This window comes from Scomber japonicus, chromosome 8 (genome assembly GCF_027409825.1).
Source record: "Scomber japonicus isolate fScoJap1 chromosome 8, fScoJap1.pri, whole genome shotgun sequence".
Lineage (NCBI taxonomy): Eukaryota > Metazoa > Chordata > Actinopteri > Scombriformes > Scombridae > Scomber > Scomber japonicus.
The window spans coordinates 33,153,803-33,178,616 of NC_070585.1; the positions used below are offsets into that span (position 1 = coordinate 33,153,803).

At 39.1% G+C, this 24,814-nt stretch overlaps 1 protein-coding gene across 1 annotated transcript in view; it reads right to left on the reverse strand.

Moving 5' to 3' along the window:
* LOC128362857 (uncharacterized) overlaps positions 1-24,814 on the reverse strand; it is an 85,526-nt gene that overhangs the window by 11,271 nt on the left and 49,441 nt on the right. The window contains exons 5-13 of the mRNA XM_053323710.1: positions 22,850-23,078; positions 20,933-22,736; positions 20,624-20,797; positions 19,677-19,850; positions 17,568-17,614; positions 16,834-17,423; positions 6,074-6,120; positions 3,993-4,166; positions 3,481-3,654 (exon numbers count right to left, since the gene is read on the reverse strand). Coding sequence (XP_053179685.1) covers positions 3,481-3,654; positions 3,993-4,166; positions 6,074-6,120; positions 16,834-17,423; positions 17,568-17,614; positions 19,677-19,850; positions 20,624-20,797; positions 20,933-22,736; positions 22,850-23,078 — 3,413 coding nt within the window. The remainder of the gene's footprint in view (positions 1-3,480; positions 3,655-3,992; positions 4,167-6,073; positions 6,121-16,833; positions 17,424-17,567; positions 17,615-19,676; positions 19,851-20,623; positions 20,798-20,932; positions 22,737-22,849; positions 23,079-24,814) is intronic.

The following is a 24,814-nucleotide window of genomic DNA, read 5'->3' on the forward strand; positions in this document are numbered from 1 at the left end:
AAGAGCCAGGGGGAATTTACAAATAAAAACATAAATAGAAAACTGTTTGTAGAGACATGAGTTTATTTTATTTTATTTTAATTTCAGTTAACTAAATTTTTTCGCTGCTAGTGACTGACAGCTCAGCAGTGTTTTCTCTGCAACCTGTTTTACATTATATTAAAATATATTATATTACATAGGCTATTATATTACATTACATTCCTACATTATATTATAGCCGTTTGACAAACACTTGCACATAGATAAATGTATTCCTGCTTGGTACTAGCTGTGCCCTGCTAAGAGACATATGAACCATTCCTGCTGGCAGAATGCATTTCATTTATTTATTCACTACTTGCGTCTGCTTTTATTGATATTCTGATTGTGAACGCTTATTTAATAACCCAGAATATGATCAGGGTGTTTTTTTTTTTTTAACCCTGAAAGGCAAACAGCGAGAAAACATCAAATAGGAAAGATGATGACTCTTGTCATACATAAATTCTTGAGATGTAAACATTTTGACTCGTTAATAGTTTATTAAAATTACATTCTTTGTGATTTCAATACTCTTCAGAAAGTGTCCGACCCATCAAACAGCACGTATAGAAGAAATAAGGACAGAAGAAGAAAACGTCTTTACTCTCTAAAAATTATAGTCAGACTGATCCTCACGAAGATGAGGACCATCATCAAACTAGTCTGTCCACTTCAATATATTTTGAATACAAGACTTAATAATGTGCAGGATGTGTTTTATTTCTTCCACCTCTTAACAGATCAACTGTGTGACACTGAAGTGTTGGAGGAACAGAAACATGAGCGTCTGCTGCCACCTGCTGTTCACTCACAGCATCACATCCTGTCAGAGGAGGAGCTGCGTGCTTCACTCACACTTTCCTAACATGAACACATGAACATTTAGGCTTTAAAAAGATATGAACATGTTTGAGGTGTCAGTGAGCTTTACTGTTTGCTTCAATAAACTCCACCAACTAATAGTGTTGCTGTGAAAACCATCACTTACTAAACACATTTATATTCACAACACAATGACAATAAAGTGATTTAATTTACCGTCAAAAAATAAAACTGTCTGTTTACACTGTGTCACCATTAAAACCACTTTGTTCTTCAACTCTCACATCAACATTTTGTAAGCGTATGTTGTAAGAATATAAAAACACCAATCCTGTCGCATCCGGTCTGTATTTCCTGCCTTATCTTTTGAAAGATAAGGCAGGAAAGGCAGTGCTAACTTTTACTTCCTTTCCCGCCGACCTTAGTTGATTTCCTCATGTGTTTCAAATGATGCTTAATCTCCTGAACAGTGTAGGATATTGTTGTAGTTGGTCACTGTGGCCACCAGAGGGCGCTCATGTGCGTTTGTTAGAAATAACTGAAAAAGAAATAATAATGACATCAGTAGTAAAAAAATAAAGTTTGCAAACAGACTTAACATAAAATATTGAATAATAAAGTTGTTAATGAAGATTTGTGATTTGTGAAAAATAGAGGAAATTCAAAAGTAGCTAATACAAAATAATTCAACAGTAATGGTTATAGTAATATTAATAACAACCACAGTGGGATAAATTCACACATATTTACATTAATCTTTACACAAACACTGAAAGCAAGGACATAAAATCTCCTTTCAATATAAAGATTTGTCCACCAATCAGAAAGAATTAACTGAAAGAAATAAACAGCAACATCTGCTGGCATCAGATATGACAGCTTAGTGCTGATGATGCACAACTTATATAGAAACAACGAATAATAGCTTTCAGACTGAATGTGAGATAAACACATTAAAATGACATATTTACCACTTGAATGTTGACCTGGATTCTGTTTACAATTCAAACTTTCATAATTCCAATATGATATGAACGCAGCATAAAATCAGCCACAGTCAGCTTTCACAATTTAACCAGCCAATTGGTGGCATGTTGATCTCACAATCATTTATGTAAGATATCTAAATGAGTGAAGGAATCAGGTGACAGAGTTACTATGAAACTACTATAAGAATAACAAAACATTGTGAAGATCCCATTACCATTATCCCATCACAGTTCAAGCCTTTCTAATACACTAACAACAGAAAACAACAACTGGACTCAGTTTATCATTTGATTCATTGTACAATCAGACTGTCAATCTTGTGGAAACCATGTTTACATTTACAACCAATGAGAGATCATGTTCGTACTAAATACCATCAGCTGTGTGTGATCCTGTACAGATTGAACTATCTGATCAGCAGTGAGAAAGTTTCTCTAACAGGAGGAGAATCTCCCTCCTACAGAGGATACAGAGACACTGAAGAACCAGACCAGTGTGACCAGAACCCAAACCCAGCATACAGAGGCTGAGTGAATGTGGTGTTGAAGGTGTGGAGATGGATCAGTGTGTCAGAGGAGACTCTGTAGAAGGACAGAGTGCCAGCAGGACAGTCCACATACACTGCTACTCTGTTAGAGACAGAGGAGGAGGAGGAGCAGGAGGAGATGTATATTCTTTTCTTATTGTGCCAGACACAGTAACCATCATCATCAGAGCAGTCCAGACTCCAGGACTGATCATTCCATCCAAACACACAGTCATAACAGCCTCCTCTCCTGCTGATTCCTCTGTAAGTCACTGAGATATAAACTCTTCCTCTCCACTCGACCTCCCAGTAACAGCGACCAGTCAGATCATTTCTGCACAGCAGCTGATGACACCAGTCATCAAATCTGTCTGGATGATCAGGATATGACTGATCCTCCTCAACATATGTCACCTTCCTGTTGTTGTCAGACAGTTTGAGTTTTCTGTTTGCTGTGTTTGGATCCAGTTTGAGTTCACAGAAATCTGATGGAGAGAACGAGACAAGATACAGCTGCAGTTATTGATATATCATCTGTTTGATGATGACTTCATCTTCATCCTCAGTAGGATGTTAATGAGTGATGTCACAGTTTGATGAATGAAATTAAAAACACACTTACACTTCCTCAGACCTGGTGTCAACCATCGGACTCCAGCAGGCTGCAGCCTGAAAGGAGGAGGGGGGTCAGAGCAGCACGTTCTCTTTCAGCATGCTAACATGGACATGACATCACTCTACAAAAAGTCAGTCATATGTTTCCCCTGCAGCTCTGATCCTGATCACACGGAGGGGCTTTGCTGTTGCTAGGCAACGCAATTGTCAATCAGCTGAGTGCTGGTGAGCTACACATGACAACTATCAACAGCAACTACATTCAAAACGTTAATCTAATATAATCTTTCAGCCAATCAAAAACCGGCATCTCAACATTAAATCATGAGGACAGTGAGACTTTTTCTTTTCAGACTCAGCCGTTTGTATTCTAAACAGATGACAGAACTGTTTAAACTGATTCACACTAACATGAAAATGATAAACTGCCTGTTTCTGTTTGTCTCTCTCAACAATCTTTGGACCACTGAGTTATTTCCTCTCACATAGCTGTCTGTCCATACCTGAGAGTGTCCAGTCTCCAGTGTGGATCCTCTAATCCAGCAGACAGTAGCTTCTCTCCGGAGTCTCCTGGATGATTGTAGCTCAGGTCCAGCTCTCTCAGATGGGAGGGGTTGGAGCTCAGAGCTGAGGCCAGAGAAGCACAGCCTTCCTCTGTGATCACACATCCTGACAGACTGCAGACGCAAAAAACAACACACATTACATGATCTGAGATCACTGCAGGATTGGGAGGTTGTGTGTTTATTACTGTCATCACCAATATGTTTCTGTAAGCTTTAGCTAAACTTCATACTTTCAGTTACTACTTCTCATTTCAAATGTCCAACCACTGTGAAGCTTTTATTGTGAAGCAGTTCCAGCTTGAAACTAATACCAAAAACTGTTCACTGATTAACTGTCTGTATGTGTTTTACTTTGGGACAGTTACACAGTTCTTCATTCAGTTTCTGAATCTTAAAACTCCTCTCTGGTATGAAATGACGACCAGTTGAACAGGTTCATGAATCCTAACCTGAGACTTTCCAGTGTACAGAGTGGACTCTCCAGTCCAACAGAAAGCTGCTTCACACCTGAATCCTTCAGGTTGTTGTAACTCAGGTCCAGATCTCTCAGACTAGAGGACTGGGAGCTGAGAACTGAGGACAGAGCTGCACAGCTTCTCTCTGAGAGGTTACAGTCAGTCAGTCTGAAGAGACAATAATGAAAAAGAAGACAAATCATATCTGTGAAGTAATTTGATGATATATCATCTTTGCCAAGCACCAGCTACAATCTTTGGTGTTCTGAACTAAACCAGCAGCAGACGTGACAGTTAATAATAAAGTAATCAGAATAAATAGTAACAGTAACATATACACAGTAATATAAATCCTTTAGTATCAAAACAAGATGAGCTGGACAAGCCATATACGATATCTGTGTGATGGACTGTACAGGAAGTTAAAGTAGAGAAACATATGACTTTTTTCTGTGAAACTTTCAATCCTGATGAAGAGGAGATTCTGAAATACTGTTTGGTAGAGAGGATCTCTCCACTCCAGACTGGTCATAAATTAGGACACTCCACATTTCTTAAGTTTTTTTTCTGTGACTTGAAGCCCTATCACAGAGTGTAAGTGGAAAATGAGGTTAACACTTATATATTCAGTTAATAGTATAGCTTAAACACAATCTCATAATTGGATACTACACTATACTATTGGATATTACAATACCGCCATCATACACACAATTTATGGTCATGATTAAATGTCTGAATGAAGATGATGATGGAAGTGAAACTAGAAATTAGGTCAATCATTTTGAAATTTGCCAGTGAGAACAAAATGAGAAAGAAAAAAGGGGAAATTGGCTGCAACGTCGGTAACACCCAGCCTGTGTGTCCGTCCCCCGGGGAAAGAAAACTCTAGCCTGCTGGCTCCGGCACATTTCTGTTACTATCTCTGAAGACCTTCATCCTCTTTTTTTACTTTTATTTTGCATGTCAATCTTAATTCTTACTTAGATTTGTAATCTTTATTTCTTGTCATACAAGTGTGCAGAGTAAAGCTGTGAACACCCAGAAGTCAATCAAAACAGCCAAGTTGTTTTGATTCAAGTTTTTTTATATTTCTGTTTTTTTTCAAAGTTTTTGACTTGTGGTCAACGCCGATTTCTCCAAAAAGTTATTAAGCAGTGAACAAATTAATTGGACATTTTTCCTACATCTCAATCAATCTCAATCAATCAATCCATTTTTATTTGTATAGTGCCAAATCACAACAAAGGCACTTTACACATAGAGCAGCAAACCAAACTCTTCAGGTTTTACTTTTAAAGAGATCCAACATTCCCACATGAGCAGCACTTGGCGACAGTGGCAAGAAAAATCTCCCTTTTAACAGGAAGAAACCTCAGACAGAACCAGGCTCAAAGTGGGCGGCCATCTGCCTCGACCGGTTGGGGTAGAGAGGAGAGAGAGTAAGGATAGGAGAGAGAAGCACATTGAAATTCAACATTGAAGCTAGAAGGTCCGGGACTGGAATCTGTCTTACACATAGAGCAGGTCTAAACCGAAGTCTTCAGGTTTAATTTTAAAGAGACCCAGCATTCCCACATGAGCAAGCACTTGGCGACAGTGGCAAGGAATAACTCCATTTTAACATTTTATATCATCAACATTTCTGTTCAACAGACAAACTCTGTCTGCCCCCATACGAGTCATCAGGGCGGACCAGAGAAGGTGCCCCCCTTTTTAACAAGTGCTTATATATAAACTTCATAAGTGACTACAATGATCTGACCTGAGACATTCCAGTGTACAGTGTGGACTCTCCAGTCCAGCAGACAGCTGCATCACTCCTGAATCCTGCAGGTTGTTGTTACTCAAGTCCAGATCTCTCAGACTAGAGGACTGGGAGCTGAGAACTGAGGACAGAGCTGCACAGCTTCTCTCTGAGAGCTTACAGCCATTCAGTCTGGGGAATACATTTGAAATTATATTTAATCAATCATTTATTTGTCCCCTCTTGAAATAATCTCCATGTATGTCTTTTCAATCAATCAATCAATCAATCAATCAATCAATCAATCAATAACTATCTGTGTACTTACAGAGCTTTGTTGGAGGCTTTGGCCACTGGCAGCAGCCTCAGAAGAGCCTCCTCTGAAGCAGAGTATTTCTTCAGGTCAAACACATCCAGATCTTCTTCTGATGACAGTAAGATGAAGACCAGAGCTGACAACTCAGCAGGAGACAGTTTATGTCTGGAGAGACTTCCTACATTCATATACCATTGGATCTCCTCCACTAGAGAACGATCATTCAGTTCATTCAGACAGTGGAACAGATTGATGCTTCGCTCTGCAGACACATTCTCACTGATCTTCTTCTTGATATACTCGACTGTTTTCTGATTGGACTGTGAGCTACTTTCTGTCTGTGTCAGCAGACCTCGTAGAATACTCTGATTGTTCTGCAGTGAAAGACCCAGGAGGAAACGGAGGAACAAGTCCAGGTGTCCATTTGGACTCTTTAAGGACTCGTCCACAGCACTCTGGTAGAAATGTGTCTCTGTAGATTCTTCTTCTATTGTTTTAGACTTCTGGGTTGTTGTTTGTTCTTCTGCCAGCAGATTGACTCGAAACTTGATAAATGTCAAATGGACATGAAGAGCAGCCAGAAACTCCTGAACACTCAGATGGACGAAGCAGAACACCTTGTCCTGGTACAGCCCTCTCTCCTCTTTAAAGACCTGTGTGAACACTCCTGAGTACACTGAGGCTGCTCTGATATCGATGCCACACTCTGTCAGGTCTGATTCATAGAAGATCAGGTTGCCTTTCTGCAGCTGCTCAAAAGCCAGTTTTCCCAGAGACTCAATCATCTTCCTGCTCTCTGGACTCCAGTGTATATCTGTCTCAGCTCCTTCATCATACTTAACATTCTTGAGTTTGGTCTGAAGCACTAGGAGGTGGATGTACATCTCAGTCTGGGTCTTTGGCAGCTTCGCTCCCTCTCTGCTTTTCAACACATCCTCCAGAACTGTAGCAGTGATCCAGCAGAAGACTGGGATGTGGCACATGATGTGGAGGCTTCGTGATGTCTTGATGTGGGAGATGATGGTTCTGGCCTGCTCCTCATCTCTGAATCTCTTCCTGAAGTACTCCTCCTTCTGTGGGTCAGTGAACCCTCTGACCTCTGTCATCATGTCAACACACTCAGGAGGGATCTGACTGGCTGCTGCAGGTCGTGTGGTTATCCAGAGGCGAGCAGAGGGAAGCAGTTTCCCCCTGATGAGGTTTGTCAGCAGCACATCCACTGAGGTGGACTCTGTAACATCAGTCAGGATCTCACTGTTGTGGAAATCCAGAGGAAGTCGACACTCATCCAGACCGTCAAAGATGAACACAACCTGGAACTCTTCAAACCTGCAGATTCCTGCTTCTTTGGTTTCAGTAAAGAAGTGATGAACAAGTTCCACCAAGCTGTACTTTTTCCCTTTCAGCACATTCAGCTCTCTGAAAGTGAATGGAAATGTGAAGTCTATGTCCTGGTTGGCTTTGTCTTCAGCCCAGTCCAGAGTGAACTTCTGTGTTAAGACTGTTTTCCCAATGCCAGCCACTCCCTTTGTCATCACTGTTCTGATTGGTTCATCTCTTCCAGGTGAGACTTTAAAGATGTCTTCATGTCTGATTGTTGTTTCTGGTCTGTCTGGTTTCCAGGATGCTGTTTCAATCTGTCTGACCTCATGTTCATCATTGACCTCTGCAGTCCCTCCCTCTATGACGAAGAGCTCTGTGTAGATCTCATTCAGAAGGGTTGGGTTTCCTGCTTTAGCAATGCCCTCAAACAGACACTGGAACTTCTTCTTCAAGTTAGACTTGAGTTTACGTCGACACCTGCCAGTAGGAGTTCCTGATTGAACAAATACAAAAAATAATATAAACATATTTTCCATCATCTCTTGAGACACCAGTAGATGTCTCATTTATCCATCATGTTAAACCTTTAGAGAAATCCTCTTACTGCTCTGCAGACAGTCAGCCAGCTCCTCCTGTTTCATTCTACTCAGGAAGTGCAGTGTGATCTTCAGAAATGCTTCTCTGCTGCTCCTCCTCTGCTCTTCCTCCTCACCGTCCAACACCTCCTCATCCTCTGTCTGATTCTCTAAGCAATCTGGGTTATCTGAACTCAGACCCTCCTGCATCTTCTTCAGCTCGTTCTTCACAAAAGTGACGATGTTCTCCTCCAGCAGCTGGAACAGAATAATATATGAATGATGCAATCAAATTAAAATCATGAAGCAAACATCAGATCCATGTTGGACACACTGACAATAATACAGACCATAAATATGGAGTCCAGATGTGATTGATGCTGCTGGGCTGACTGGTCAATGGGAACCTCTGAGCTCTCCTGGTCCACTCTGTGGAGGAATCATGAAGAATGAGCTCACATGATGTCTGTCCACACAGAGACAAACACAAGCTAAAGGCCCATCAAGTGATATTTGGATGTGAACAGAGAATCAGATGACTCCCTGTAGTGGTAAAACTCGACTGGTCCTGCTGATCCCACTGAGAATCAACAGCTCAGTCTGTGTGTAGTTCTGAACAAACCTCCATACAGCTCTCACTTGCTCACTATACACTGCTGAAGTGTGAATTTGCTGCTGTATGCTGTTGATTCTGCAGTACTGGTATCTAGGAATGATGTCAGTGAAATTCACAACTCCGAGTAATGAATCAAAAAGTGTGTGTGAAAGAGAGAATAGTGCTATTTCATAGATTACAAGCTTTCAAAACATTTTCACTACATTTTCAATACATTTAGGCTAAAGTGAATGATTATCACGTCTCCTCCCTCTCTATGACGGCCGGCTTCACACTGACGTAGACGGACAACACGTTGTACAAACCAGTTCATATCTAGCATAACCAAATGTTTACTATTAATTATAGCTTACATAAGATCAGCAGATGGATGTCCTCCTTTAAATTCAATGAAATGTTCATTTGACCAGTCACTCTTCAAGGACAGACAGCTGGGTTCAGGTCCAGGAGATTCTGGTCTCTGCTGCTGGATCCTGAAATAACAACAGCTGTTAAATGTGCCTGATGGATAGAGATATATAGTCTGTACAGTCTTTACAGCTGTACATTCTTACCTTCCATCAGATGGATGCCCAGGTTTAAAGTGTATAGGTTTGGTCATAGATGAGTCACTCTTCATGGACACACAGCTGAGTACAGGTCCAGGAGAGTCTGGTCTGTGCTGCTCCTCTGGGCTTCAACACAACACACACAGATGTTTGAGTGTTAATAATGATGGTGGAGCAATGTGAATGGAGAACAGTGATGGACAGTTAGAGATCCTCAACTCACCTCTGAGCTTTGGTCTGGCTGTCATGTTCCCCACACAGAGAGCTTTTAGAGGGAGGGACTCCCTCCTCTCTGTCCTCACACTGATCCATAGCAGAGAAACACCTTCACACAAACACAACAACACATTATTTCTCTTCATTCCTCTCAGTCACATGACAAACACACAGAGCTCTGACTGAGAAAAGCAGCTCATTCACTTCAATACTAAATACACTCATCTCACAGTTTCCAAGTTTTTGGCACTTTGAGCTGCAGTGTCATATCCAACAAATCACAATGCTCACAATGGACCTCATGCAAGAAGCACTCCAACCAACACATCTGTTCTTAAGTGACACATACAAGTGATTTAAGAGAATTTGTGGCTTTCACCAATTTTCCTAGACTTCTCTCGATGGTACATGTGAAACTGAGTCTGTGTTCAGAGCTGTCGTATGAGTTCTGAACATACAGTCTGACTTTATCACAGTTTAAATATGATACAGAAACCAAGTCAGATAAATTAAAAAATGTTTATATATTACTGAGATCTTTAGAAGAACATAATGAAAATGTTTATGTGGGAAGTTTTTGGATGGTTTGAAGACTAGAGGGATAAACTTCATGTTGCTGTTTCTTTGGGAATCAGATCACTTCTTATTTCTTTTTGACAGACTTAGAAAAACTCTTCAACAATTGAAATGTTCCTCTTTTTCCAAGTCAACTATATCCAGTCAGAGCAAGCAGCGGCAGTTCATCCAAAAATCTAAAATCAATCACGTTACCTTGACAGATGCTGCTGAATTCACATCCACATCAGCTCACAGAGACTTTCTACCTTCATCTGTAGAGGAAACAAAGAGAGAACAGCTGAAAAATGATCACATCTACCTGGGAACAACAAAGTCTGATCTGATCTTTGATGTTCACATGTTGGTGTGATTCCTCGTCATTGATACATCTACACACATCTATAGACATTATATTAACTATATTCATATTTATATCAGTCAGGCTGTGAAGTAGAACAACTGAATAATAAAACATGGAAAAGATCAATTAATCTGACTCTACATATATAAACTTGCCAGTATGAACTTATAGAAACATTTGATTTATATGTTGAACCCTGTTTCTCCTGGTTTTACATCAACAGAAAGTCTGAAAATTGTCTGTGCTTTATGACACACATACTTTAAATGTTTGATATCCCAAACAGCAGATGTTAATATTAAAATCATGACTTTCAATATATTGAATCATATATAATGTTGGTCACAATGAATGATGGGTAATCTGAATCATGAAACTTTGATCCAGCTTTGACATATCACCTGTGGAGGCTTGCTATTGGCTGATTCAGAGCTTGAATCAGGGCATTGTGTATTGTAGTGTTTATTTTCCAACAGTGAGTCACTGCAGTCAGACTGTAGAATCACTTCTTTATAAAAACATACTCCGTCACACCCACTACTGACACCGGTAACACTCTGAAGTTAAAGTTTTTATAATTTCTGACAGGTTTCATACTGACCAGCAGGGATGGAAAGAGTACTAGAATATTTGATCAAATAAAAGTAAATATACTGTCAAAATATAGTTAGATTTAAAAAAAAAAAAAAAAAAAAAGTAGGTAGAGTAACTATTCAGTCAGTGCAGATGTTCAGCATCAGGCACAGTCACAATTGATGTTATATTATAAACAGTTTGTTCTTTACGGTTTAACACAGAAGTCATGGATGATAGTTTTAACTGTATGAATCACACATCTTGTGTTTTGACTTCAACCTGAATGTTCTCTACAGTCGGAATTCTCACATCATGTATGATGTTTCCTCTAAATTAACCAAGTGTAACTAATCAAACTAATTAAAACCAAGAGAATAAACTAATCAGCGTTTTCAGTGGAAAGCAGATTCTGAGTTCATCATCTGATTGGCAGGTATCTGTAGTGATTACTGGGTTAAGAATATAGGCAGGTCCTTTTGATTAGCTTTGTCTCTCTCTCCACCATGGTGTTGCTGTTTTTCATTTATTCATTTATTTACTTTAATCAACTCAGATGCATTAATTAAACTTTTCCTGGCGTGTCCACTATTATGTTTGGCGTTTGAGCCAGCCATAACAGTTTCCTCATACCTACATAAAGTCAGCTCAGCCCTGCTCTCCTCAGTGCAGGAAGTATATTTACTTCATTTCATGTACTTGTACTTCACTTGAGTATTTCAACTTTATGCATTTTATACTTCACTACATTTCTAATGGACATATTTTACTTTTTACAACACTACAGTTATTTGATAGCTGCAGTTAGTAATTCCTTTGTAAATTAAACATTTGCATTTTTACATATAAACATGTCATTATATTGTAGAACATCTGTTATAAATTACCAAACAATAAATTAAATTAACTCCACCTTCTTCAACTACAACAGTAAAATGCTCCTTACACATCAGTGTGTCAGTAATAATAATCCATTAATGTAATGTACAATAATGTAACACGCACAGGGGAGTTTTTCTACAGCTCACAAAGACAACATCTTTACAACAAGAAAGTTTCCAAGCAGGCAAACTCCTCAAACAATCACACTGTGTATGAAAATAACTCAAAGACAAGAAAAAAATCAATCGCAGCTCCACTTACTGAACTTTTTGTCACAAATGTCATCAGTCTGCAGCTCTCTGACTAGAAATGTGCCCGAAAATAAGCTTCACTTAAAATTTTCCTCAGGTGAAGTGACACAGCTTAATGTGTGTGTGTGTGTGTGTGTGTGTGTGTGTGTGTGTGTGTGTGTGTGTGTGTGTGTGTGTGTGTGTGTGTGTGTGTGTGTCAGTGTGCTGACTGGTTGAACTGGTCTCAACCTGAGCTGTTCTCAGGATCCAGTTGTGACTCATCTAATTTCTACTTCAGCTTTTACTGTGGATTGATCTTTTATTTCATAGCACATATAATCCTTTTGATGTGAGAGAACATGTTCTGTTTATCTATGAACACTCTGTTCTCTGTCAGAAATAGTTTCATTCAGTAAAGCTGAAACAAGAACTGAGTGAAATGTTTCTTTAAAGTTAATGTTTCTGCATTGTCAGGTTACCTAAGAGCATCCAGCCCACCACACACACATCAAAACCCTTCAAGGTTCAGTTACTGAATTATTTGATTGTTATAAATACCTGGGACTCTGGCTGGATACTAAACTCACTTTCACAGTCCATGTGGAAAAAATATCACCTGGCACGTGTAATTGCATTATATGTCATATATAATAACAATAAAGCTGTCTAGCTATGAAAAGGCAGGTTGGTCTGCCTTAACAATGGGAGAGAGCAGCATTCCATGATGTTTATCTACAAAAAACTGCCCAATTACATTTGCTCATTAATTATGTTCAACAACCTATAATGTCTCAGCACAGTGTATAATACAGGTGTGTCATTGTGTCCTTTCACAACTATTAAACCATGTCATTATAAAGGGTTAATGATTAACAATATGGACACATTAACTGGTGGAAACTACTTGATTAAATGTAAGCCCAACACTGCAACCAGATTTCCAGTGAGAAATTATGTTAATTGTTTGGTGAATGCAGTATTTAGTAAAGGTTCATTTTAGCCAAGAGAAACAAGTATAATATAATTATAATAGTCAGAATAGGCAGAATAGTTCAAGTGCCGCTGGCCTTTTGAACTCTACTGGATTGCTTTACATTGTCCATGTGTTGTAATACATTTCTCTCCCAAAATAAGACAGACTAAATATTGGAAACATATATTCATTATATATTCTATCTAAACATCAATTAAGTCCGCAACAACATCACCTCAATCACAGAACCAATTAACCCAATTTTGGACAAATACCAATCCGATCAGTTTAATCCTGCTGATACAAACATGATGGAACCTGCTGGTTACGATTTCATCAATCTGAGGACTAAGGATTAAATTAATAATGGGGTGGGAAGAACAAGCATGAAACCAGTATGCTTCAAGTGTCAGATGATTCATATTAAGTCTCAAATCTGAATTCACCTTGCACCATAAGTGCACCTAGAAGAAATAAGATGCATTCACAGCGTTGACCTTTGGAATAAAGAACCTAGAACAGTTAAAGCCATACATGAACACACTGTATTAATCCGTATCACATAGATTTAGTCTATATTGTCTATCTACTTATTTTCACAGAACAGCAGCATGTTTTAATACCATCCTTCATCATGTATATTATGAAAGTTTCCAAAACAACCAGGAGAGAAACAGCTGCATTGAATAATGTAATAACATAAAGATACTGAAATACACACATCATCATGAAACATATATTTTGAATGCAGAACCTTTATTTGTAAAGGAGTATTTCATGGTAGTTTTACTACTTTTATTAATGTACAGGAGGTGGAGGTTTTATTTCTCTACCTCTGAACAGATCAACTGTGTGAAACTGAAGTATTGGGTGTCTGCTGCCACCTGCTGTTCACTCACAGACTCACATCCTGTCAGAGGAGGAGCTGTTTGCTTCACTCACATTTACAACATGAACACGAGGACATTTAGGCTTAAAAAGAAAGGAACATGTTTGAAATAATGAGATCCAGTGGTGTCAGAGAGCCTCAGCAGCTCTCTGTGTGGCCACTGCGATTCCTTGATTTCCACTGCAAGCAGTTGTGTCACACTATTTACACATAAACGCTCAGATGAAACTATAGCAAACAACAAAGTGCATCCAGTCCAGTCCACAACCAAAACTCATCTTGCGGCCTTGAATCTAAATCAACATCACAAGTCATTATCATCACAAGTCAACACTGCAGCACTCACTTGTACAGTGGCTCTCGGTAGCTTGGCTTGAAGCCGGGGGAGAGCAGCTAGCTACACAGGTCGTCGGTGTCCGTGGTGGAGATGGACGCTCCGGGTCTGTTGTTGAGGCCACAGTGGAAGCTGGAGTAGTTTGCTCATTTTGTGTTGCCTGTTTATTTGTAAAAAAAATAAATTAAAAAAATCGGATATTGACTTCTGTCTCTTCACTTTCGCAGGTAATGCAGCCAGCGGTTTGGCAGGTAGGCTACCCGCTGTTAGCTCGCGACGCTAACGACGTAGTTGATAAACAATGCACACTCATTTCAAATCAAAATGCTCAGTCAGTGGGAGTTTTTCATCGTCAGCAGTTGGTGAGAGTGAGTGAAGATGTGTGGTGACTAGTATTGCTTGGCTCGTAAAAACACAGATACAACTTAGGCTTTTATTCATATAAAATAGTTTGTCAGAGTATAAAAGTTACCCGGGCCGTGCGATCAGCTGCTGTTGTTCTACTATCAGTCCACTAGATGGCCTCGTAATGTACATGAAGAGGAACTTACAGCTTTATGTCAATTCCAAGTGAATTTAAGTCTAAGTGGCAGCCAGAGTTGGCTATTAAGTTAACTTATATTAATTATTTAATTACTTAACACTGCTGATTATACTGTTTTTGCCATGAAAACAATAAAGTCTTCAAAATATTCAGTCTGTTACTGGAGAGTTAATGTGTATAGCCAACTTTTATTATCTTTGAACAACTAAAGATATAAATACAAGTTTGTTGGTTTTACTAGTGATTTTATGTTTGACATTATTGGCATTACTAAAAAAGTATAAAGTTGATGGGACTATTTTGGGGACTATTTTGTACACTTTACCTTTGTCATCAGAATTATTTATTCTAAGTTTAAGGAAAACAAGATATATTTGCAGCTTCAAGATTTTTAAGCAGCCAGGTTACAAATTATTTTAAGTTAAACTGCCAAATTAATTTTTACAGTGTGTACTGTTTTTTCTTCTGTATGGATGGAAACATTTGTCAGACTGGAGGACTGATGGAGAACCTTCCTTAAGCCAACATGTATGATTTAATTTGATCAGATGTGAAATAGAGCTGAGGATGATTACAGATGATCCAGACTGTTTTGGACCTGAACAGACCCAAACAGAGAGAGAAGATCCACCATGACAGCAGCATGCTCCATTAATTCACTGAGAAATGTTTGAGAACTTTGTCAGTAAATATCACAGAGCAGAACAAGCTGATTATTCACTTTTTCCATATTATGTTTATGAATGCAATTACCCATCTATATACAATATTAGGTACATTTTATTAAAAAGACAATGTTTAATAATGTTCTCCACACCGTCAGGAATTAATCTGTGTTTTTTAAATACAATTTGACAATTAACTAGAAAAACATTGGATATGAATAAGACAGAACTGAAGAAAAATAAGGAAAAATTACGTGATGTGAATGAAGAATCCCAAATTGAATGTACTGACATTTACACATTTTATTCAGACGTCACATTTACAATTACACATTCACAAACATCTTCATGGATGCATAGAGACTCAGGCTTTGAATGATTTCTGAACATCGTTTCACAAACTCCTGAACAAGACAAGATGGTGTTGTAGTTTGTCATTGTGGCCACCAGAGGGCGCAAATATTCATCAGCATTTATCATCGAAACTGTCAGTACTAATATCAGAATTACCTTCACAAATGTGAGTTTGTTAGAAATAATTAAAACAGACAATAGGCAGTAACAAAAATTGCAAACAGACTTTTGTGCATATCCACAGAAAAAATAGAAGAAATACAAAAGTGATTAATATTAAATAATTCAACAGTAATAGTTACAGTGATAATAATAAACACAGTGGAATCAAGTAATTATGAATTATGAATCCACCAATCAGGATGAATTAACCAAAGTGACACAGTGACACCTACTGGTGACAGCTGAGTGCTGATGACAGTTTCTGATTAGAAACAATGAATAACAACTGTCAGAATGAATGTGAACTAAACACATTAAACTGAAACATAAAACACTTGAATAATGCAAAAATACCTTCACTCTATTGTATGAAATTATATATAAATTCATATGCACACACAAAAAGAAATGGAGAAAATTAACATGGGCTACTTAAAATGAAGATCAATGTTCTCTACACAAGAAGTAAATAAAACTGCAGAGAAAAACTGAATACCTATTTTATGTCAAAAACAAACAACACTTCTTGGACTTCTCATCTCTAATGCTGTGTTCTATTTACAAGTCAGAATCTCATAATAACCATCATTCCAATATAATATGAAAGCAGTATAAAAGCAGCCACAATATAGTCTCAGCCTTCACCATTAGAGGTATAAATTGGTGGCATATTGTTCTGACAATTATCTGTCATGTGATATCTAAATAGGTAAAGGGATTAGATGACACAGATACTATGAAACGACAACAATACATTGTGAAGATCCAATTCCCATTATCCCATCACAGTTCAAGCCTTTCTAATACACTAACAACAGAACAACTTTGATTAATTTTACAAACACACTGTTAATCATGTGGCGCATGTTTATAACCAGTGAGAGATCATGTTGGCACTAAATACCATCAGCTGTGTGTGATCCTGTACAGAATGAACTATCTGGTCAGCAGTGAGAAAGTTTATCTAACAGGAGGAGACTCTCCTTCCTGTAGAGGACACAGAGACACTGAGGAACCAGACCGGCAGAACATAAACCCAGCATACAGAGGTTCAGTGAATGTGGTGTTGAAGGTGTGGAGGTGGATCAGTGTGTCAGAGGAGACTCTGTAGAAGGACAGAGTGCCAGCAGGACAGTCCACATACACTGCTACTCTGTCAGAGACAGAGGAGGAGGAGGAGGAGGAGGTGGAGGAGGAGGAGGAGGAGGAGGAGGAGATGGTTGTTCCTTTCTTATTGTGATAGGCAGAGTAACCACCACCATCAGAGCACCACAGACTCCAGGACTGATCGTTTAGTCCAAACACACCATCATCACTGTCTCCACTCCTTCGGATTCCTCTGTAAGTCAATGATAAGTAAACTCTTCCTCTCCACTCGACCTCCCAGTAACAGCGACCAGTCAGATCATTTCCACACAGCAGCTGTTCCCAGTGATCAAATCTGTCTGGATGATCAGGATATGATTGATCCTCCTTCACATGTGTCACTTTCCTGTTGTTATCAGACAGTTTGAGTTTTCTGTTTGCTGTGTTTGGATCCAGTGTGAGTTCACAGAAATCTGATGGAGAGAACGAGACACAATACAGCTGTATTGAGCAGCTATTGATCTATTATCTGTTTGATGATGACATCATCTTCATCCTCAGTAGAATGTTAATGAGTGATGTCACAGTTTGATGAATGAAATGAAAAACACACTTACACTTCCTCAGACCTGGTGTCAACCATCGGACTCCAGCAGGCTGCAGCCTGAAAGGAGGAGGGGGGTCAGAGCAGCACTTTCTGTTTCAGCATGCAAACATGGACATGACATCACTGTATAAAAAGTCAGTCATATGTTTCCCCTGCAGCTCTGATCCTGATCACATTGAGGAGCTTCGCTGCTAGGCAACTATCAATCACTGAGTGTGGGTGAGTTACACGTCACGATTATCAACAGCAGGCGTCTTTATGTCAAATTGTGTACAAGAAGACATTATCTTTTCAGACTCAGCAGTTTGTATTCTGAACAGATCACAGGACTGTTTTAAACCAAAGTGGTCTCAAACTCAAATTACCTAGGGGCCAATAAGCATCCAGTCGGTCAGAAGGTGGTCAGTCGATTTCAATTTAAATTTTTTATCGAAATGGAAGGACAGTAATATAACAATCAATGAAAATCAACAAGTCGTGGAAGCAGGGTTAAATAGGTTTAACAACATTGTTTTAATCCTCTGTAAGTCCTCTGTCACTTCAAACTGGCCATTAACACCATGGACAAAAATGATGAGTTGTGCTTCATCATTTGTTGTGGTGCTCTCATCGTGAGACATAGTATATGCACAGACACTGAAGTTTATCAAGCAGCTGATCATATATGGGTCAATGCTACAGTACGCTACATTTTTGTTTCCATGTGGTTTAGTCAAATTTAAAAGGGTTAAAAATAAAATAAATGTATGAATACCTTGCACACATTATTTTCTTGTGGACCGAGTATACAATTTCTGTTTTTAATCCATTTTGAGAGAATATATTAGAGGATCATGGCAAAAATGTCTAAGTGGTGTAACCATAAAAAGTTTGTACCAAATAATTCAACTTGCTTAAAAACAGTAAATTCACAATGAAACACCATATCAACTAGTTTGGCATGATCTTACAATGTAACTTTTTATATTAAACAAAGGTAATGGAATACAATTGTTCTAAATATTAAATATAATTTGGGTAATTATGTCAAGTCAAGTGAACCACATGAAGTTAAAAATTTTGAAGATAACAGGAAGTGGTTTTACAGAGATGCACCCCTGCTGCTGAGGACTGGTTTGCTCAGTTTATATGTCCCATGGTGTAACCCTAGAAAACATTGTTCATTCAAAAATGAATATTTGCTTTAAGAATTACATAGAATTACATATTAAGACCAAAGCCATGTGCTTACACAGGTGTCGAATTTGATTTTAAAATGAAATGTCAAAACCATATAACTGCTTCTATAATTTTATTCATTAAAAGCCTTTCTGTTAGAGGACAATTTTATCAAATATCACGTATGACCTCTTCATAATATGATAACGTAATCTCTGAACCACCTAACCTCTTTATAATGTACATAATCTCTGAACCAGAACCTCTGAACTCATGATGGAGGACTGGAAGCAGTTCCTCTTCACACACTTTTCTCTATGACACAACACAGGAGTTAAATTTTAATTTAATCAATTAATAATTTGTTGTTATAAAATGATTGAGTTTTTTTTTCAACACAGACAGTTGAAGAAATTAGCTCATTTATTAAATGAAATTACAATGATTGTTTCTTGACTGGATTTAAAATATAATATCCTAATCATTTCTTGTTATCAGATGTTCCTTTGTCTTAACTGAAATAACATGAAAAACCAAGTTCACTAAACCTTGTTGACTGTTAAAATACTAGTTACATCCATTGATGCAACCCAGTGTCCAACACATGTGACATGTTTGTTAAAGCGACACCCATCCAAAAAAGACAATTTAATTAAATTGAAATAATTTGTGTTCAAGTTTAGTGTAATATTATGTTGGTTGGTTTTCTTTTTGTTTTTGTGTCTACTATCCCTGTGTTGACTGTAATTTAAATCATTATTTAGGGTGTAGTTTAGTCCCCGTTGTTTTCTGTTGTTGTTTTCTCTTCCTGCACACTGACAGGGGACACTATGCAACTCCTATCATATTTTATGCAGCAATTACAGTAAAAGTACAGGCGCTCATGTGAACTATGCTCTCAAATTGATGTACGACGCTCTTTAATAAAAATAGGAAAAAATCTCCATATCTCTGTTCATACCTGAGAGTATCCAGTCCCCACTTTGGATCCTCCAGTCGAGCTGTCAGCAGCTTCTCTCCTGAGTCTCCTGGATGATTGTAGCTCAGGTCCAGCTCTCTCAGATGGGAGGGGTTGTAGCTCAGAGCTGAGGCCAGAGAAGCACAGCCTTCCTCTGTGATCAGACATCCTGACAGACTGAACACACACAAAACAACACACATTACATGATCTGAGATCACTGCAGGACTTGTGTATTTATTACTGTCATCACCAATGTGTTTCTGTTAAACTTAACTTAAGTTAAACTTAATATTCTCAGTCACTAATTCTCAATTCAAATGTCCAACCACTATAAAGCTTTTATTGTGAGACAGTTCCAGCTCCGCCCTCCCTGTAACCTTAGTCAACATGATGTTAGCGACTGCTAACTCTTCACTGCTAAAAAAATCTAAGTGAGCTGATTAGATAAAGAGCTGCAGGTGACAGAGTCTGACAACAGTTTGTATGAGAATCAAACCTTGAACACTTCACAAAGTTACACGACTCCATCTCAGATGCTGAATAAAGAACAGAAATCTCAGCTACATAAGGACTAAACAATTTGTAAATAATAGTAAAAAATTCATTCAGTTCCAGTACTCAACCAGAATTTTAATAGTTTGAAACAAAAGAAGAATTAAATGGTGGTTATCCACACAATAGCTGAGATGAAGGGTCATATCACCATGGTGACTAAACATCACTGTCAACCCAGGTTGTCACATCAGGTTCAAACAGCGAGCAGAGACAGAACAAAACTAATAAATATATATGAATAGAAAGTTGTTCACAGCGTCTAAACCGGTCAAAACACACAGTGAGAATAATTTGATTAAAGAAAATGTCAAGATGTCTACTGATGATGATGATCTATTCATATAAATCAAAGATTAAATGATAATCAGTTGAATAGCTTGATGAATCCTGACCCGAGAGTTTCCAGTGTACAACATGAACTTTTCAGTCCAGTAGACAGCTGCTTCAGTCCTGAATCCTGCAGGTTGTTATTACTCAGGTCCAGATCTCTCAGACTAGAGGACTGGGAGCTGAGAACTGAGGACAGAGCTGCACAGCTTCTCTCTGATAGGTTACAGCCAGTCAACCTGAAGAATACATTTGGAAAAATATTGATTAGTCATGAAGTCATTATTTTTCTTCCATCTTAAAAAGTCTCCTTGACATTTTAATACATTTTAATTTTAATCAATAAATACATCTATAACTATCTGTGTACTTACAGAGCTTTGTTGGAGGCTTTGACCACTGGCAGCAGCCTCAGAAGAGCATCCTCTGAAGCAGAGTATTTCTTCAGGTCAAACACATCCAGATCTTTTTCTGATGACAGTAAGATGAAGCCCAGAGCTGACCACTGAGCTGGAGACAGTTCATCTGTGGAGAGACGTCCTGAACTCAGGTACCGTTGGATCTCCTCCACTAGAGAACGATCATTCAGTTCATTCAGACAGTGGAACAGATTGATGCTTCTCTCTGCAGACAGATTCTCATTGATCTTCTTCTTGATGTACTCGACTGTTTGCTGATTGGTCTGTGAGCTACTTCCTGTCTGTATCAGCAGACCTTGTAGAAGACTCTGATTGGTCTGCAGTGAAAGACCCAGGAGGAAGCGGAGGAACAAGTCCAGGTGTCCATTTGGACTCTGCAATGCTTTGTCCACAGCACTCTGGTAGAAATTACTTTCGTCTGAAGTTTCATCTTTTCTTGTTTCAGACTTCTGGGATGTTGTTTGTTCTTCCAGCAGATTGACTCCAGATTTGACGAATGTCAGATGGACATGAAGAGCAGCCAGAAACTCCTGAACGCTCAGATGGACGAAGCAGAACACCTTGTCCTGGTGCAGCCCTCTCTCCTCTTTAAAGACCTGTGTGAACACTCCTGAGCACACTGAGGCTGCTCTGATATCGATACCACACTCTGTCAGGTCTGATTCATAGAAGATCAGGTTGCCTTTCTGCAGCTGCTCAAAAGCCAGTTTTCCCAGAAACTCAATCATCTTCACACTCTCTGGACTCCAGTGTGGATCCGTCTCAGCTCCTCCATCATACTTGATATTCTTCAGTTTGGTCTGAACCACCAGGAAATGGATGTACATCTCAGTCAGAGTCTTGGGCAGCTTTCCTTCCTCTCTGCTTTTCAACACATCCTCCAGAACTGTAGCACTGATCCAGCAGAAGACTGGGATGTGGCACATGATGTGGAGGCTTCGTGATGTCTTGATGTGGGAGATGATGGTGCTGGCCTGTTTCTGATCTCTGAATCTCTTCCTGAAGTACTCCTCCTTCTGTGGGTCAGTGAACCCTCTGACCTCTGTCACCATGCCGACAAACTCAGGAGGGATCTGATTGGCTGCTGCAGGTCGTGTGGTTATCCAGACATGAGCAGAGGGAAGCAGTTTCCCCCTGATGAGGTTTGTCAGCAGCACATCCACTGAGGTGGACTCTGTAACATCAGTCAGGATCTCATTGTTGTGGAAGTCCAGAGGAAGTCGACACTCATCCAGACCGTCAAAGATGAACACAACCTGGAACTTTTCAAATCTGCAGATTCCTGCTTCTTTGGTTTCAGTAAAGAAGTGATGAACAAGTTCCACCAAGCTGTACTTTTTCCCTTTCAGCACATTCAGCTCTCTGAAAGTGAATGGAAATGTGAAGTGTATGTCCTTGTTGGCTTTGTCCTCAGCCCAGTCCAGAGTGAACTTCTGTGTTAAGACTGTTTTCCCAATGCCAGCCACTCCCTTTGTCATCACTGTTCTGATTGGTTCATCTCTTCCAGGTGAGGCTTTAAAGATGTCTTCTTGTCTGATTGTTGTTTCTGCTCTGTCTGGTTTCCAGGATGCTGTTTCAATCTGTCTGACCTCATGTTCATCATTGACCTCTGCAGTCCCTCCCTCTGTGATGTAGAGCGGTGTGTAGATCTCATTCAGAAGGGTTGGATTTCCTGCTTTAGCGATGCCCTCAAACAGACACTGGAACTTCTTCTGCAGGTTAGACTTGAGTTTACGTCGACACCTGCCAGTAGGAGTTCCTGAATGAACAAACACAAAAAGATAATATAAACAGATTTTCCTCCATCCCTTGAGACATCAGTAAATGTCTCATTTATCCAGCATTTTAAAATCTTTATAGAAATCCTCTTACTTCTCTGCAGATGGTCAGCCAGCTTCTCCTGTTTCATTCTCTTCAGGAAGTGCAGTGTGATCTTCAGAAATGCATCTGTGCTGCTCCTCCTCTGCTTTTCCTCCTCACAGTCCAATGCCTCCTCATCCTCCCTCTGATTCTCTAAGCATTCTGGGTAATCTGGACTCAGAACCTTCTGCATCTTCTTCAACTCATTCTTCACAAAAGTGACGATGTTCTCCTCCAGCAGCTGGAACAGAATACTATATGAATGATACAATCAAAGTGCAGTATGGAGATGATTGTGAACAGAATAGATGTAAAAGTAGTTGTTATACATGTGCAGACCATAAATATGGAGTCCAGGTGTGTTTGATGCTGCTGGGCAGCCTGACCACTGGGAACCTCTGAGCTCTCCTGGTCCACTCTGTGGAGGAATCATGAAGAATGGGCTCACATTATGTCTGTCCACACAGAGACAAACACATGCTAAAGGTCCACCAAGTGATATTTGGATGTGAACAGAGCATCAGATGACTCCCTGTAGTGGTAAAACTCAACTGGTCCTGCTGATCCCACTGAGAATCAACAGCTCAGTCTGTGTGTAGTTCTGAACAAACCTCCATACAGCTCTCCCTCGCTCACTGTACACTGCTGAAGTGCCCTGGAGCAAGGCAGCTACAACCTCCAGCTGGTCAAGTGGAGCTGCTCAGTGTCTGCTTGTATGAGACTGGTTGAGCTGGGCAGCTCCCAGTATGAAAATTACATTCAGGTGTGAGTAAGTGAGAAAGTAGGCAGGTGTCATGTCATGTCATGTCATGTCTGAGGTGTTTGAACGTCTTGTGTTTGAGCAGGTTAAGTATTTAGTCAAATACAATTTGTTGTATGAGCTTCTGTCTGGCTTTACAGCAGCAAACTCTACTGACACCTGTCTTATCCATGTATTTCATTTAATTCGTCAAAACCTTGATTGAGGAAATTATGCTGACTAGCAGAAAGCTGTCGACACAGTGAATCATTCAGTACTGTTGTCAAAGTAGCAGTGCATGGTGTTTGAACATACTGCTGTAAAATGATTTATTTCTTACATTATAGGAAGAAATAAAGTCTGTGATGTTGAAGAGGTTATATCAGAACCAGGATATTACATGTAGGGTGCTACACAGATTTATTTTAGGGCTTCTTTTATTTCTTATGTATATAGATGATACGACAGCTGATGTGGCATGCAAGCTGCTGCTGTATGCTGATGATTCTGCATTACTAGTAATTTGGAATGATGTCAGTGAAATTAACAACTCTTAGTAATGAATCACAAAGTGTAAGAGAGTGGCTCATAGATAACAAGCTTTCAATACATTTGGCTTAAACTGAGTCAATCCTGTTTGGAACAAAGACGTCAAGAATAAATACACTGAAAATCTTCTGTAGTGAAAGTGAAATTTTAAATATATTTTTTCTCATATTTAGGAATAATATTGGGCCAGGCACTGCCCTGTGAATCTTTCACTGCTTAACACATTTCAGTTCAGTTCCTGTTTCACAGACGAACCATCTTTTTGACTTTTCTGTTAACAAACATCTCATGTCCTCATTGGTACAGCATCAGTTTGACTCTGCCTGTTCTGATTGGTTCGTTCAGTGTTTTGACATCTAAATTTAGCACAAAAAACAGTTGATGCACAATAACATTATTTAGTAATTATTAAATGTTTCCTCTTTAACTCGTGTTGGTTGTGATTAATTCAGAAGTGTAGGACTGCTGCCAGTACAGCTCAGAGTAGAGCAACAGAAGCTGCATCATATGTTCAACATTATCAATGGCTTTGATCCTCAATACTTGACAGACAACATGGCTATAACACCAGGGCAAATGTGTGTTCATATAAAGTCCCTCCAGTAAATAATATGGGCAGAAGTTTCTTGCAGTTGGGATGGAGATATAAGTTTGTTCAGAAAGTGTCAATCTTCAGTCAGAGTTAGATG